Source organism: Apaloderma vittatum, unplaced genomic scaffold (genome assembly GCF_000703405.1).
Source record: "Apaloderma vittatum isolate BGI_N311 unplaced genomic scaffold, ASM70340v1 scaffold13992, whole genome shotgun sequence".
Lineage (NCBI taxonomy): Eukaryota > Metazoa > Chordata > Aves > Trogoniformes > Trogonidae > Apaloderma > Apaloderma vittatum.
Window position 1 is genome coordinate 73,085 of NW_009704284.1, and position 17,963 is coordinate 91,047.

General features: G+C 39.8%; 1 protein-coding gene across 1 annotated transcript in view; it reads right to left on the reverse strand.

The window, feature by feature from the left end:
* The window catches only part of LOC104270598 (teneurin-2-like), a gene marked incomplete at both ends in the record, with an annotated part of 98,576 nt that overhangs the window by 71,616 nt on the left and 8,997 nt on the right, over positions 1-17,963 (reverse strand). The window contains 1 exon segment of the mRNA XM_009865004.1: positions 15,861-15,962. Coding sequence (XP_009863306.1) covers positions 15,861-15,962 — 102 coding nt within the window.

The window sequence follows — 17,963 nt, forward strand, 5'->3', positions numbered from 1 at the left end:
CAATATCCCAGAGAGAATGCTTTTACCCTGTGTGTACTGGCAAGAAAGCACCATTAACCCTTATCCCAGGTACATTCTGAAGCAAATATTCATTTATGCAAATGAAGGGAAGCCTGTGAATAATAAAGGTAGTCAGCAGGTCTTGAATGCCAGGAATCAGATGTCGTACATATGCAGAGCAATGGAAAGAAACAAACGGTTTATTAAAAGCTGGTTACACATAAATGTTACGCTGAGGTGTATTCACACTCCTATATGCCCACATCTCCCATACAAACATGGTAATCTGCAAATTTACATGTCTGCCAAAGACTGAATGGGTGGTCACCAGCCAGAGGAATGGAAAAAAACAACAGAAGGAGGACAGAAAAAATGAGAGCAATGAAGCGCATCTTTGAGAAAATGTACAACTTCTGCGCTCTTTTCGCTGATGCGGTTTGATAAAGACAGAAAAGTATTTCTCTGTCTTTTCACACTCCAAAGTAAATAGAAACTACCAGAGCTTTACAGCGCCCAAAAGCTACTATTAATCATTAAAAAGGTCCTAATGTCTACTTGCTTCTATTATCCTTTTAACCTGGATGATCAAGAAGAACCCAAGTAATTGATTTCCTAGAAAGAAATGTGTAATTGTCCAGTTATACAACTTCTCCACTATTCAGTCCTGTAACCCTTATTAATCTTAGCTGTCCCATTGATCTGCTGCAAAAAACACATTTCAGGATAAATCTTTTTTAAGAATTTTCTTGTTTGAACTGGGAGAAAATTGATCAGAAAAAAAGATACTCAGATTCGTAACCTGAGATGTTAGCTAAAATTTAGAGTGCAGAGAATTATTTCAATTAAGACTACAGATTGATCAGCCATGTCACATGTCTAACTTTTTAAAGTCTACTTCTTTATACAGTAGAATAATAACAATAACAGTAGGCTGAAGTTTTGGGTTGTTGTTTGGTGTTTTTTTTTTTGCTACCCCTCCTCTGTCTTAGGGGAATATTCTCTGTCCTTCGGTACCAACAGGACTCCATTCTACTTCTTCCCCCGAGTCCTCTCTTCCTATGAGTCTTGTTCAGTTTCTTTGCTTACTCCCTTTCAAAGTGAATACAAAAGCCTGAATAAAACACAATTTCCAGCAGGAACTTTCTGATTTCAGATGTGACATATATTCACAAGTGCTCTAATGCGTTCAGCGAAAAAGTTCATGGTAAAGTTCGACCGCTTGTGCTTTTCGAGTCTGGTTTCAGAATTGTTTACTTAACCAGCTGGACTGACTTAAAATACAGACAAATGGCCATTATGTCCAAATTGCACTGTAGGACAACCTCTTTTACACCTCTTTTGCCTGTCATCATCAAACACTCTTCTCACTGCCCAGATATTCTAACTGCTGCTACTGAAAGCCACAGGGGGGCCATTAAAGAAAGGGATCAAACTAGGACCACTTCCACTCTCCAGGTATGAAGACCTGGGGACACACAAAATTCCTTTGTCCACACCTCTCCATTTCACTGCAATTAAAAGTCCATTTTGGGCAGACAGCAATTCATTTTCCTGAATCACTTTAAGAAAGGTAATCACTTCGGTCCCTCTCTCTTTACTTGTCACGGTGTAGGGGATATGGAGGCGAGTGATCAGATGGCAACTTGTTGGGAAGACCTGGAGTAATTACAAGTGGCCAATTTCTTGGTGCCACCTTCCACACCTTGACACATTGTAAAGATGCTGTTCCCTTTATCTGGGTCTCATCTTAACACAAACCCAACCCTTTCTAGAACAAGGCACCTCTCAGCTCCTGTATGTGGTGGCTAAGCTTGCAGTCACTACTCTCATTCAGGCTCACCACAGAAGGAAGTAATATTATTAGATGCAAATCCTCTACATCCTTCCAAGCCATTGCAGAGACTCAGCGTTATTACTAATGGCTGCTCAATGTGGATTCTCCAGCTGCAGTGGGACATGGCAGCATACATGCCTATGAACCTCCTCACCGTGCTTCAAAGAAAGAAAAAGTCCCAGGAAAGCTAAAGTTGACTTAGAAGCTGGATACGAGTGAGGAACAGCTTGCTTGTGCTTTGTTGTTTTACAGGTAAACGTGGCACTTGACACCTGAAAGGACTTCTGTTCTGCAAACCTCTCCTCTGGAGTCAAAACTCAAAGACAAGTAACTCTATTCGAACAGCACAGCCCCTTGCAAAAGAGATTGAGCAGAAATAAATCCATTACTAAAATAATTAAAAAAACCCAAAACCAACAAGCAACTTTGATGTGACCACTCTAGACCTAGCTAGATACTCCTGTGCCACCCACCTGCTGCAAGGCTGCTTCTCTCCTCGCCTTGCCCCTAAGCCTCATTAAGCATGGGGCAACTGTGGTCCAGCTAAAAGGAAGGTCTATCTGTTATGTGGAACATGCCTATGGGAAGGCCATTCTTAGGTCCCACTTTTGATCTGAATTTGCAGGGTTCAACTTCTGGGACACCAAAGACTGGCATGGCAGAAGGAAGATTACCTGTCGGTGCTGGGTATTGGGCTAAAGAGCTCCCACGGCAGCTTTTCAGCATTCCCTTACTCCGCTATGGTGCTTCAGGAATTTAAGTAAAGCTAAAAGCCATGTCACAGCTTTTTATTCCTCTCTTCATGATCCTATCAGGTCAGAGGTCTTGCTATGGTTCATAAATCTATTCAGTCGTTGCAAAGCTTATATAAAAATTGAACAGTAATCCGCCTTCGGTGGCCTGCCACTGCACTGTGCACTGCCGAGGTGTTAGTGACACCAGAACTGACTCTGGACAAACGAGAGGATCTGTCGTTTAACCTTAGGGATCAAGTGAATGCAGTTAAGATTAAGACACTTGTAACCTAAAGCCACAAAGTTTAATCTACAACCCTCTTCTGCGGTCATTCTACACACTATATAACAGGAATATCACTTTGAGAATAAGAAAAATGAGAGTTCTTGGTCAAATTTTTGGCATTTCCAACACCGCCATGCCACTAAGATTGCAAGAGAAGCAGGCAAGCAGGAACGCAAGCAAGTGTAGGTTCTAAGAATCTGGCATGTCACTACTGTAATAAACAGCTCTGCATTACCGTTTCTTCTATGGGTTTATAGGCTGTCCTAAGTAAGAAACAGAGACAGAACCAAGCTGGTCTTCCGTAGAAAACCGAAGCAGGCAGTCTAAAAAGTGGTCTGCTACACTTATTTGCTAGACCAGCCCGCTGCAGGGCAAGACTCAAACCAGCCTGCTCTAATTTTGCATCCAGGTGGCTCCAATTAACATGCAAACAACTCTAGACTCGTCTGGAGTTCTGCTCATTTTCCTTACGTGAAGTGGATGGTGCCTACTCCAGGACTGCTACTGCTGAGAGACAACGCATTATTTCGCTAGTATATACAGAAGATGGATTACTGTTTATGATAGTCTAATCTGAAACCAATGTATGTGTTCCAGGTCAGCTCCAAACTGGAGCAGATACACAGCAGAGACCCTGGTCCAACGTCACCTACAACTGTGTCGTTCTAAATACCTAAAAAACATCATAGGGTCACGTGGTACTAGTGATTTACACTTTTTGGTATTTACTTTGGTGACACATATGTAACATTAGGTCTACAAATGTTAGTTTCTCTTCAATGGACAAATTGGATTAAAATGCAAGCAGGTGAAGATGTGTTTTGCTGATGCTGGAGCTGAATGCTACTCCAGTTGTACACCAAAGCCCTGAATAATTATAGATTCACTTCAAAAGCTACAACCAAGTTCTTGCCTACAGTCAGCTTTCTAAAGTGAAGTTATATCTACTTAGATATAAACAATCTTAATTTCCAGATTGCTTAAAATCCCCAAAACCAATAAAACCAAAGGAATTGCAAATATTTGCATTTTAGAAAAACAGCCCAGTTATTTAAGAAGCTAATTTCTGACAACCTGAATCCAAATGTTGGCTCTAGACTTCACATGAGTATTATTTTTAAAAAAACAATAATGAAACATAAAAATTATCACATCCCTTGTGACACCAAGTGTTTGCCCATAAGATATTTCTAAAAATTAGGAGACATTAAATATAAGTATTCTTATTTGTAGTTTAAAAATTGTTTTGACAACACTTTCCTTCAGATATTATGCTTAAACCTATTTTAATCAGTTTGGTGCACATTTCACTACTTGTCTACATGCCTGTTAAGTTTTAAGTGGAGTTTATTTCTGGATACAAAACTCTGAAATAACATCTGAGACCAACCTATGGTTTATGGTGTTTCAGTAGTTTATGCTATTTTCATGCTCCTTTCCTGATAAGAAGCTGCCCTACTCCTAGCAAACGTAGCCCCAAGAAAATCATTCCGGAATAGGAGATGGAATGAATCCAGGACCATTTTCTCTCATCTGTTCTTCACACCTCACAAACACAATACCAACACGGTCTGGAAGAATTGTGTTTGACTAGGCTGCCTGTGCTTCCGAGCTCACCAACTTCTGTCAGGCTGACATGTCCTTAAGAACCATGACAACCTGGAAGACCTAGAACATCTTTTGGGTTGCTCTAAGACCTTGCGCTCTTCCAAGCAGAAGTCATCTTGCAGGAATTCACCCAGGAGCAGAAGATTGAACAACTATAAATAACCTTTTCTGACATTACAGACCTTATTAGAAAACATGTGACGACAGAACATATAAATAAACTCAAATTATAATAAACTTGTGGGCATCAGGCCAGCATGAAGATGAAAAGGACAGCCCTTCATAGCAGTGATGCTCTGCAACCTAACCTGAGCTGCCTGCGCTCAAGCCTCACCCAGCTCCCTGGTCTAGCTCTGTCAAACCACACATTAATAAGGAAGAAAGATTCACTGAAGAATTTCTAGAAGGACAAAAAACCCATCAGGTGTGTCAGATCTTTGACATTCAGAAACCATTTGGGGAAAGCAGCACACGCTGACTTAAGCACTAAAGTATGGATGCTTTAATTAATCCAGGGTGATTTTAATTGCTTTAGTTAAGTGGGAATCGGGTTAAAAATGATGCAGAGCATGCTGGGGTGTGTTAAAAACATGACATATGAGTTGGATGAATCGATAAATTAAAAGCGCACAGATGTTTTAATTAAACCCAGGAAAGTTAACGAAGATCACTAGAGACTTTTAAGCCTATGATTAATTCAATTCATTTAAAATACCTGTAGAGATATGGGGATGCCTCCATTTTGGGAGTTATAGAAGTTCTCAATCAATAACTACTTAAGCTGTTCTACAAAAAAAATGGCAGGATTTTTATAGAAGTGACTGAACAGCATTAATTGCACAATGAATATTTGCATTCTTCTGAACACTCAGCAAACCTTTGCTTTCGCCAAAATTTATCAAAGGGTCATAGTTTTTCTCATTGCCTCCAGTGTGACCCTATCTGTCAAAAAGACATTTGCTGTTCCCTCCTCTACCATTCATCTCTTTCCAGTAGGCAACTGCTTTGCTTACAACTATTAAAAAAAAATAAAAATAAATCTATGTAGGAAATATGAATGTGTCTTCCCACACTATCTAGCAGGAATTTCCAGAACCACAACACAATTTTAAAGTAATTTCTTTGGGGTTGGTCACTTGGTACAAGAAAATCTTGCTTCATGAACAGACATTTGCAATACTTTTAATAACAAAGCAGTCTGTAAGAACAGAGAAATAAAAAAATAAACTAATGCCAGATACATTGGAACTATTTCAGTGGAGCATTGGAAGGGCTGAAGCCCCATTACTGAGAGTGTGAAGATCATAGAATCATAGAATGGCCTAGGCTGGAAGGGACCTTAGAGATCATTTTAATCCAGCCTCCCTGTCGCCAGCTGTCGACAAGATCAGGCAACACATGGAGATCGAGTGGGAATTGAACCCGCGACCTTGGCATTGTTAGCGCCATGCTCAACTGACTGAGCTAACCAGATGAGCTAAGACAGTCTAGCTAACCATCAACAAGTATCTAAGTCTTAGTTCTCTAAAGATACTGGAGTCCCCAGCTGGGAGAGGAAAAGGTTGTCTCACTGGAAAAGCCACAGCTGAACATAAAAAAGGTTTTCCAGTAGTATAAAATGAGCTACAAATTGGAGACAGAGAGAAAAGAGGACATTTGAGTTGAGGCAGACCCTGGGAAAGAACCAGCTAGCTGTGCCAGGAGTTGAGAATCTTGAGGACTTTCTCTCGTCAGTACATTCTGGACTCGACACCGCCAGCCTTTTTGTTCCCGCTCCACTACTGCGGAAGCTCTACAACTATCACTACCTATATTAAAGGGAAGATCGCAGTTCTTCATGCAGCACACTAAGATGATGTGCAACCAATCCAGTTAGGGTCCTCCCTTATCTACTACATCGTTAAAGAGCAGCACAGTTCAATTTCTTTTTCATATGCATCGATGCATTCAAGGAAATGGAAGTCACCCTGCACTGCTTCTGGTTTATCACAGGAGAACGTGACTGATCAGTTTGCCAGTTATTTTGTGCCTTTGAAAATAAAAGGGGGGAAAAAAAAAAGAGAAGGAAGACTTCTTGTTAACTCTCTGCATGATACACGGGATAGGAGGAAAATGTGGATGGTGGATACAAATGTCCCAAAAACATCTCTGTGGGAACTAGTAACACAGAATCAGAGCTGTGAAATTCCTGCTTTAGATACAAGCAGGGAAGTTGATACAAGAACATACAGAGATATAAATTTTACTTTCTACCAACAGATGGAAATAAACAGATGCTGAAATCAACTACTGACATAGACAAGCACATAGATCTTCATTTGTATGGCTTGATAACTCCATCGCTAGAAAAACCGAGGAGGAAGGCAGAACTAAACTGCTGCAGAGGTTTCAGTAGCTATCGCAGTGGACAGAGCCAGGGAGGAATTGGAGAGATGATGCTTCAAGCTCAGAAAAAGCATCAGTAAGGCTAAACGCCAAATACCAGTATTATCCTTCCAAATGTATGTTGTGATTCGTAACAGACACGTGCTAACAGTACGCATCTAGAAAAAGAAAAAGTGAAATTTCTTCAAATATTTTTGGTAAGATTTTACACCATTCCCAGTGAACAGTGTAAAAACTATTACTTCTCTGGTCATGGTTTAGCTCTGGCTCCACAAGACTCCACCTGTGCGCTGCAATATTCAGGGTATTTAAAACCCAGGCTGCTTCGGTCTCATTTTAGTTGCTATTTGCCTTATGAAATTTACTGTACAAGATTTAAATTATAACACAATTAATTGCACAATTCAATGTTAGCTGCAGATATTTAAACGTTTTTCTGCATTCGAATTACAAATGTTTTTGTCTGCTTGGGAAAGTGAAGGGAGATGACAGCTAACTGCATTTGATCTCATTCAGATAGGGTCTAAATATAGGAAGGGATCTAAATTACAGGTGCAAGACTAGATATAATGTAGATTAAAAAAGTCATGCATGCTGAAATCTGAAGCTGTGATTGTCATTCAGGCTGTTTCTGTTATTCAGGGATAGTAAATGTCTAAGGATCTCTTACCAGCTCTATTTCTATAACGTGATTTACAATACTACTTAATCATAGCTGCTTCAATGACATTTGCCCATCATCACAAGGCCTCCAAGATGATCCCAGCACAACTGCAAAGACAAACTCTTAGAACTTAATGAAATAAACAAATACCAGTACAAGCCTATGGAGAAAATGCAACCTAAAATCAAAATGCAGATTGCAACACAATTAAATAAGCAACCCTATTAAACACAAATTACTAAGTATGCATCACAGTGAGCACAGTTCATCTCAGCAGATTCTCAGCCACCAATGGAAGTATAATAAGATTGGAAGGAAGACTTTTTGGCTTGCCAGAAACGAAGCTGCACAATGGTTTGGGTCCTGCATGTCTCTGTATGCACATCTACCTCCCTGCTGCACTGGGAACCTTTTGAAATATTCTATTTATTGGAATCCCATTGAAACAGAAAATATTTGTGCAAATAGATGTGCTGTTGCTGCACATGTATACGAAAGGAAGAAAGACTGAGTGAAAAGGCAGCTGTAAGAGATCAAATGAACGTGTCCGGCTTTTTAAAGTATAAAAATATTACTACAATGCTGTTGAAGAAAAATCCATTAATAACATTCTACTGTGTTTCTGTGTGCTTTCCATCCTGGATATAAGCAAAGCAAACTTCCTTATCACACCAAGTCAATAAAACTCGGTTCCGCTTTGTAGGCTGCAGCTATAGTACTTCTGTCCTCAGTCTCTGAATTATGACAGGTTGGGTAACGAATGATCAGATGAAGATGCACTAGTGTTCACTGAAATGAGAGACTCATAATTCATTATGGGCCCATTTCTTTTTACCTATCGTGTTTTGTCCAGCAGTGGCATTAGAAACTTCTTTCAGTTATTTCCTTCCTCCTTGGTTACTGAATTCCTCTGCATTCCCCAGTTTTTTCTTACACCTTTTAGCTCTGACTTTGACATTTTCTCCTACAGAAATAAGTCTACATTCCTAGCTGCACCACTACTCTACAAATGTCTTTGGGAAAAGGAGTCATACATTAATTCAAGTTCATATGCTGCAACATGAATTTAGAAACTTATGAAAGGGCAATGCAATCCACAGGCACAAATTTGGCCGTATGCTTACTGTCAGTTTAATACAGAAAACAAATGCTAATTAAGTTGCTATACTAGATACAAGTATCGAGTATATTTAACAACATTAAATAAATATCTTAAATTTTTTAAAAGTGTTTTTGCTGCCCTGTAAAGGCACAACTATAACAAACAGAAGGCAGGACGTGCTTCTAAACAGGAGCATCCCCACTGGAAATTATTTTTCTGCAGATAAATTCCTCACGACCTTGAATTCAATGCTGGAACGAGCAGAAGCCAAAAAAGCTTTAAGAACAACGAGAAGTTCATATTTTGCTTGTTGAAATTTGTATTTTAAAAGTCTGTTTTCTCAAATATTCGCAATGTTATATAAAAGTAGCTCCCGTGTCCTGTCTCAACTTTGCAAGTATTGCCTTACAAAAAATGCAAAGGACACGCAGCACCAGTTCTAGCTCGGTGCAGGCTATGCAGCATCTGAGTCCTCTTACAACACTGCCCTGTTACGAAGATCACGTCTTGCAAACAGCAGCTAATCCTCATGTTTCATCTACAACATACTATAGGAACACGTACGTATTTCCAAAGACTAATGAAACGTTAGGATGCTAAATTACTTGTGTAGTAACACAAATATAACAAGATATCTGCTGTAGAGTTCTGGATTCCAGACTCTCAAGTCCCCTGTTTTCACCTCTAATCTCCAAGAGAGTTCAGAACTAGAAACTATGGTTCATGTATTCTATTCCTTGTCACGCTACTGACTGCATGCCTTTGGAGCCGTGACCACTAACCATCAGAATGAATTCAACCTGTGACACCTTCAGTTCTTGGCTCCAGTTTAAATTGCCAATTAGAAAGAGTCAGACGGGGGGGTTCTACGTTGGCTCTACTCATCTACCTGACACGGGATCAAACCTACTAGCTCATTTCAGGCAGGCAAGCTAGCAGCTGACAGGGGGCAATGACTTGTCAATCACTGTCAAAATAGGTTACATGTCCATTTATTTCTTCTGCAATTATTTTAGGCATAGCTGATGGCACAAAACTCTTTTCAGAATGTTCAGTGGTTCTGTAAAACTAAGAAAACTGAGGGCAGATGGGCAAACACTGCCCTGTACATCGAACTCATTGGAAGGAAAGTGAGGATGGAAAACGTCTGCTAATAAAATATGAGACTGGGAAAATGAGAAGACAGTTTATAACAAAGGCATTTTAAGGCACTGAGTCAGAGAGGTGGGAACTGCTAGATAGGAACATTGCCGAAGACAGCCTTGTCTGTTCAAGTACCAAAATGATGCTTCCACCCACTGTGAGAGATGTGAGTGACAAGCCAGGGCTGTGCTGCTGCTGCAGCGCATAAATCAGTTGGCACACATACACACGTAAACACACAAAACCCAGAAACAAACCCGCCCAGAAAGAGACACTAGGAGAGAACCTGAACATGCTGAATTTTGTCAACTGCAAGAAAGGATGTGAGATATGTGTGGGAGACGAGTCATGAATGCAGTATTTCCAAAGAAAAGCACACTTTTTCTAAACTTTTTTTTTTTTTGTGAGTGATGAGACATGCTATTACATAATGCTCACGAATAAAGTTATTTCTCTAATTTCTCTTTTCTCTCTATTCCACTACTCAGCCCTCCCCTGCATTCTTGCTCCATCACACTGGACAATAACATTTTGTTTGACCTGTCACTAAGGTTCATAATCTGGATCGTTATTTTTGACTCATCCATTTCCTCGCCTCACATTCAGGCTTTGACAAAGTCTTACAGATTCATTCTGCGTTGCATCTCTTTGTCAGAATTCTTGCCCTAACTTTCAGCAAATAAAATCTACTTCAAATAGGCAACTTTTTCTCCAGCGTTGAAGAACTCAGTCTGCTTCACTGATGTCTGTGTGCAATACTGCTGCAAAAACCATATTGTTAATCTGTTAATGTAACCTTCAGCTTTGTGGCTTTTCTTTCCCAGCCCAGTTTCAGGTCCTTTCTTCTTACCATATGGAACATGAACTTAATGCTCCAACTTTTTTTACAGACCCTGCCTCGCCGGAGACTGCTCACTGCTACAATTCTGACTTCAACCACTTTGTGACTTACAATGCTTTTGAAAGTCAAAATAGATCTTTTCTGAGCTCTTTTCCCATGGTCTGTCTCCTTCGGAGGCCCCATATGCCCTCCATTATCCGCACTGTTATCTACCTGCCCTACTATCCCTCTTTAAAATTGTCTTTTACCACAGTGTTCCCCAAAACTGACAGAGCAACTCACTGCTAGCGTGTTTTTTACACTATTACATTTTTTCCTTATATCCCCATACCTGTCAATTGTTTCCCATTCGTTTCCTTTTAACTTGTACTGACATGGTAAATTCTTGGAGGCAGGTGCTGGGTTTAGTTATTTGTTTTGCTTGTAAAGCACTAACCACAGCAAATTAGCTTTAACAAGTACTGTTGCTCATGACCGTCTCTTTGTAATGCCATAAAACTGGTGGTTTTCCTACACCACTGTTCCTCTCCTCTTCTCTGCCAAACCGATCCGCTTTGGGTTATCACGATCTTTAATCCAACCCAATTCACTTGCCTGATAGGTAATCTGCTACCACATAGATTTACGGTGAGCCACTTGAATAGTGCAAAACGCCCATTCCCCGGTCTGACTGCGCCACAGAAGACCCCAAGTCCTGCCTCACCATGGGTTCCGCCTCTTCCAGGCAAGGAGACAGGCTGCGTAATACCACCTCTCACCTTTTCCTTCAAAGTCCAGTGAGCTTCTGTCTGCTTGCACTGTTTTCAGTTCCTAAAATTTCTAGCCAAGTTATGCAGGCAGATATTCTTTATCTTAATCACACAGAGTGGAAATACTGACTCCTATATGTTAACACCATTCATCCACGCGGGCCACATGCTCTATCGCGATGAATAGACTACGGCACTCCAAAACTCATATATTCCCCAAAACTCATATATTCCCCACTCCCACAACTTCTTATGCCATGGGGCGCATTCTGGATGTGGCATTAAAAGAACAGTTTCAAGCAGAATGTTCAATGGACAAAACCCCATTACTTTATGCACTGTTGCCTCTGAATAACCTCAGATCACAAAGAGTCCCAAACAACTGAAATTTGAATTAAAATGAGAAAAAGCAAGAGCTGCTTCTTCTAGCAATTATACCTTACTTACCTAATAATTGGCAGTTTTTTACATTTACATATACAGAGATTAACAGTACACACATAATAAAGAAAATGGCAGTGGTAGGAACTCTTGGTGCTGGCAATCGTCAGAAACAGAAAATCCATTAGAATAAATTTAAAAAGAGATAGACTACACTTTACAGCTTAGTAACTATTTCAAACTAAATAGATGTTGCAAAAGAAATAAAAAGAAATTTAAAAAAACCTACCCTTCTTTTTATACTTATTAAAGTGGCGCCGTCCTTTGCCAGTAAGCCAAAAACAAACAGAATGAAAATAAAATAATGAAAAACCCACAGAAGGAGAACAGGAAAAGAAACGGCAAATAACATAAATCTGAATCATTAGAGTTCTTAAAATCAGATTAAAAAGTCAACTGTTCAAACATGGCACAAATTTCTGGTTTAAAAAATCCAAAAGCCTTCAATCCATTTAGATTATAATATCAAACACATTTCTCATTATATTGCATAATCAGCTAAAAGTATCTTCTCAATGGCAACATCATGGCGGCTGACACGACCTACTTGACTCAGTTCTTTTCCTTCTTTTCCAAACGAGACACCATCTCTTAACAGGCTACGCTCCTCATGTCAATGTAGAAACCCCATGTGATGGTACCTTGTTTCACCTTTTCAGATTAACTTAATTGTGTTTACGATGCAAATACTAGTATTTTAACAATGCAATATTAAAGGAGGCTCTGAGCACATTTGCAAAACAGCATATGACAGCATCTTTGGAAGCACTTCTTTAAAAGGAGTGGAAGAGTTGCATGCCCTTCAAGGATATTACAAGATGAAATGAAACTACAGCCAACTTCAAGGCACTTCAAGAAACCCACCTCATTGTAACACTGAACTCTACGAATGGTGAAAAGCAGGACACGATGAAGGATGCCTGGTGCGGATTTACCACAGAACTTGGCAGCTGCAAGACCAAACTATTATCTGATATTAACAGTGGGAACACTACGTAAGAAGGACATTCTTGATACAACTGGGTGGTTATGTCACAGAAGTTACAGAAAGATAGAGATGAACGTAAAAAAAGTGACAACACACCAAAATAACATAATCATAGCTGTGTGTCTGATTCTTTATTTGATCCTTGGCCACAGCACTGGTTCTTATCAAGAACTCCTACAGGTAACTGTGAACAGGGGGTTATTCACAATGCAGTTCAATTTATAGCAAATCTTCCACTGGCTTTAACTATGCACATTTTCTTTACCAGGCAGCATTCCACCCACTGAATCATCTTTTTATTTTCAGTCTTTCTTTTTCTTTAAATGCCATACTTTATCCACATGAGATTAAAGAATGTATCATTACCTTTTTTGTGTCTTAGATACAATTCTTAATTAGGTTAAATACCAAACAATTTCAGAGGGAATCTTGCCTGAGAAAGGATAAAGTAAACCAAGTGGTACTGGCTAAGGATAAGTTATTTCCAGAGATATGGGTGAGAAATAATCCCCCTGAGAATTTGGCAAGAGTGTTTGAGAGGGTGAAATTGCCTCCACTTCAGGGTTTGAAAGTGTATTTCAGCCTGGGGGTTAGGCCAAAAGTTCATCTCTTTCTAATAGTTTTCATGGTATTTTCCCGGAGTGAATGGATCTGAAGTCAAATCTGTGGTGTCTCTCATAGGTTTCCTTCATTTTCATCTTTCAGAACTACACAGATGGAGCAAAGTAATTGAAGGAGTACCTGCATACTGTCTGCAAATAGTTTGCAGATGACTTCTCTCAAGAGTCATTGCTTCTGATGCCCTCGGGATCAGCCCTGCAACAGGTGATTCACTGCTATAAAGGATCAGCTTCAGATCTGCCAAACTTGGGTTTCACCCAGTGTCAAGCTCTTTTTCAGAATCAAGTTCTAAAAGCTACCTGAGGAGCTTATTCACGTTTTCTCCACATCTAAGCCATGCCTGAAATTATTCTACAGTGGAGAACTGAGAAATTGAAAGATGTGTTGCAAGGGAAATAATTACTAAAAAAACAAATCAGAAGGGAAGAAAATTATTATTCCTCTATACTAGTGAGAGCTTACATATAAACTTAACATTACGGTAAACGTGTATTAAATGTGTTCATATATACAATATGCTAGAAAAGATTCAATTCTCTATGTCATTCTACTGTGTTTTACCATGCACACAAGCCCAATCTTGATTTCTGCCTTCGGAAATTGCTCTCACATATAAACAACAGTCAAGTAAGCAGAAAAATCTGTGGACATGAGAAGAGGTGTCCCAGTGCCCGGGGAACAGGCGAGGCACAGAGTCCTCACACCCTGACTCGGCTGCGCGCTTCGGGGTACGTCCCGTAGTAGAAAGATGCGCAGCTACGTGCTTGCGCGGAAACGCGGCAGTTCTGCCAACACACCCCTTTTGTCATTTTACTTCTATGTAGTTTTTCAGGCTGCTTTGTTCTTTAGAAATACCGTGATGTCTGACAAGAAAACGGCAAAAGACTTGAAAGAAGCTTCCAAGAAACCATTTGCGCTTTTGAGGGGAAAAGAGACAGCACAGAAAGGACAAAGCAGGAAGCAGAGGGAATGTACTGGGGGTAGAAATCTGACAGACACAGTTTGACAAGTACCCTCTGAGAAAGTATTCCTCTGACGTAGCCTGAACGAAGTCTTTTCCAGCGTTGACATGGAACACAGCGTCACACAGGGGTTCAGTACACAACGCAGGATTGTTCCACAATTCAAAATGCAAACGAGTTGATTTAATGGCCATGTATGGGTGAAGAGTGGCAGTGAAGTACACAGTCACCACACGCGTACCTTCACAGGTTAACACCACAGAAAAGCAGAGAGCTGCCAGCGTGTATTTATAGCACACGCTATCACACCGTTCACTCTGCAATATACAGATACCTCCTCTCTCTACTTGCCGAGTGCCTTAATTTCTCAGGTAGGCAAACGACATGCATGCTCTATTTGAAGCATTCTTTAAAATGAATAGGGCTAGCATTGAAATAACATCATTAGTTTCCCAGGGCCTTGTGGATCCTTTGTTTTCTTGTTTTCTTTTTTTTTTTTTTGGTACTGGGGCACCTTCAAGAGCCAAACAGGGAGACACAAAATGGAAATTTGGAAATTATTCACTCCACTACAGTTATAACAGCTATTCAAGGAGTAATTCATAGACATGCATGGGCGTGCTGGACGCCACCGTGCTCCATCAGCAGAAGAGGTGGGGTGCAACAAACTGTCCTCAGGACTGGGTCGGGAGTCTAAGAAGAAATGAGCACGTTTCTAAGGACATTGTCGGCATTTCAGAAAGCTTTCCAACCCCAGGCTTTCCTCCTTGAACACTAGTGTGCCTAAATCTCACACAAACTGAGAAGGAAGCAAACTGCAAAATGTTGTGACTGTGCTCAGGAACAACAGGGAATATCACCAAATCACTGAATTTACACAACATATGTGCTCCTAGCGGTATAAACAGAAGAGGTCCTTCTTTGTGAAGCTTTTCCCTACGACAGCTATCCCAAACTCTCAGTAAAAACTCAGCTCTGTTTAATTCCCTTGATGATAATCATGCATGTCTCAGTTTTAGTCGTTAAAATTTACAATTAACCCTTAAGAAAAGGTTGATAAAGTGCTACTTATTTTCCTAAAAATGGCAAACTTCCTTTGGTAAAAGAGTAATAACATATGCAAGAAAGATGCTATGTACTAGAAGTAACACTCAGCCAAGCCAAAATATACATTACATGCTATCAATGAAGACAATTAGTCTTCTGTTGCAGACAGTTAATCAGAAAGCATTGATGATAATTCATCCGCTTTTACAGAAAATAAATATTTTCTGCCATTTCTGCCTATTACCTTTGACACACAAAAAAGCTGTAGTTATGCAAGCTCATCAGCAATGTAGCAATGCTTCCATTTGATCATATTAAACTAAGAGATCTAAGAAAAAAAAAAGTGTATTGATCTATTGGAATCTAGCCTGGACACATGCTAACTAGCAGGCACTGTCAATCCATACATCACAAACACACACTGTGGTTATTTGTAAACATGGGGAAAACGATACCTTTAGCACAATCTGCTCCGTGAAATCCTGGGAAACAGTGGCAGACACCCGATACACACTCGCCATTCCCGTGACAATTACGTGGGCAGTCTTGCACCGAGTCTGAAATATAAGCATCACAGGCACATTAGTAGGTTCCTATTTAGGCTACAAATCCTCCGCTTAAGTTTTCTTCAGCATATTTCGTCTTTCACGCTTCGAAGACCAACCCCTAATAGCATTAACACCGTGAAGTTCAAGTGAAGAAGGAAGGCACCAAGTTTTGTAACAGCATGAGTAATTGTAGAGATGCAGCGACACACTGAGCTCGCCCATTCAGTCTCTGAGCACCATTAGAAGTCGAGGTCTTCTGGCAGTGCCCAAGCCCTCATCTGTTCCAACAGGTAGACAGGACTGCCTCTGAAGACCTCTACAGCTATGTCTGAACTCATACTATGCAGGAAACACAACGCTTCATGCGGAAAATCGACAATCTCCCATTTGCAATCAGACTTTGGTCTTAAACAACCACTCTTCACGTGAAACTGATTATCCCAAGGAGTCTATCTTCTTTTCCTTCTAGAGACATTTAAAGCCTCATTAATTAAGCTGACAAATAGCTGTTGAACATGACAAAAAGGAGCTCTTTTGCTCTGGCAAATTCTCTTTATCTTACAAAAAAATGAATAAAAATGGTGCAAGCAGCTATGTAAGAGGATGAAGAAGAGGTCTGTAAAAACAGAAGACAAGGTTTAACACAAAAGTTCCAGTGACTGAAGCGTTGATGACTTCAGTAGTCTGAGACGAGTAAGCATCAGCCTGATAATAACATTTCAGCTGTACCGAAATACTTATTTTCCACATTTTCTGCTACTATTTGGATAATATATACACTAGTTCGCATAATAACAACCTAGAAATAAAATTCCAATCTTGACTTGAATTCTTAAAATAACTTCCATTTGAAAGCTGCTGGATTTCGGTGGAACATATTTTCAACACAGAATTATCGGAATGAAAATCTAATTGCAATGTTGTTACTCTTTATATTATGCCCTGTTGTGGTGGGACCTGTGGTCCCAAACTAAATGGCTCTGTCAGTCCCAGACACCAAGCAGACAGCAGCTGTACGACACAGAAAATTAAGTCTGGATGTGGAACTAGCAGAACCATACTGAGTATTCTTCTTTCAAGTAAAACTGAAAAGAGGAAAAAGATTAGAGGAAAACTTTAAATCTAATTTCACAGTTGCAGGTCATTAGCTTGACCTCTTGAAATGATTCATGCAAACAATGAACAGAAAAATTGAAACCTAATGCTCAAAGATATCAATTTGTCTCATGAAGAAGCCTGTCTATAGATTTATTCGTTATTTTACCTCATGGCACACAAAAGCATTTTCTATGTATTTAAAACAATGGTAAATTTAGTATTGTTGGGGAGTTAACATGATTTCTGTTATTCTTTCTCCTGTTCCACATCACAGAAGCTTTCAGCTGTCTCCGATCTCTTGATGATGAGATGTCTGATATTAGGTGTGTGTCAAAGAACCTCTGAACTGGATGAAACACTATACTTTTCTCTACATTTCGGTCCAATTACTACTATTGCTCTATCAAGTAGCCTAACCGACTATTACACTTCTGATGCTCTCGAAGGCTCTAGCCTAGACTAGGCAACTCTTTTAAGGACAGCTTATCATAGCTGAAGGTTTTCTAAGAACAATTGGGGCATAACAAGATATAAGCACAGATGTTCCTTATATTTTTGAAGGAGCAGAAGCGGTCTTCTATGGCAAATATCTACCTATATATATATATATATATATCAGCACACATAGCACCTAGTAACTCTTAGAAAGCCACATACAAACTATGGAAGACAAATATTTTTTTCATGTTGATTAACCAAAAGAACTGTATTCATATTTAATGACACAGTATTGGCTAACCTCCTACACTCTTTGGGATCTATGCCAAAAAAATGAATGTTATGCTAATGTAAGAAGAAAAAAACCTAAGCTTCATATCATTAATCAGGCAAGACCAGATAAGATCTCCAACTACTTGTCATCAAGCTTAAAAACTCACTTGGACTTTTTGCAGTTCCTCTTTCCTTAAACCT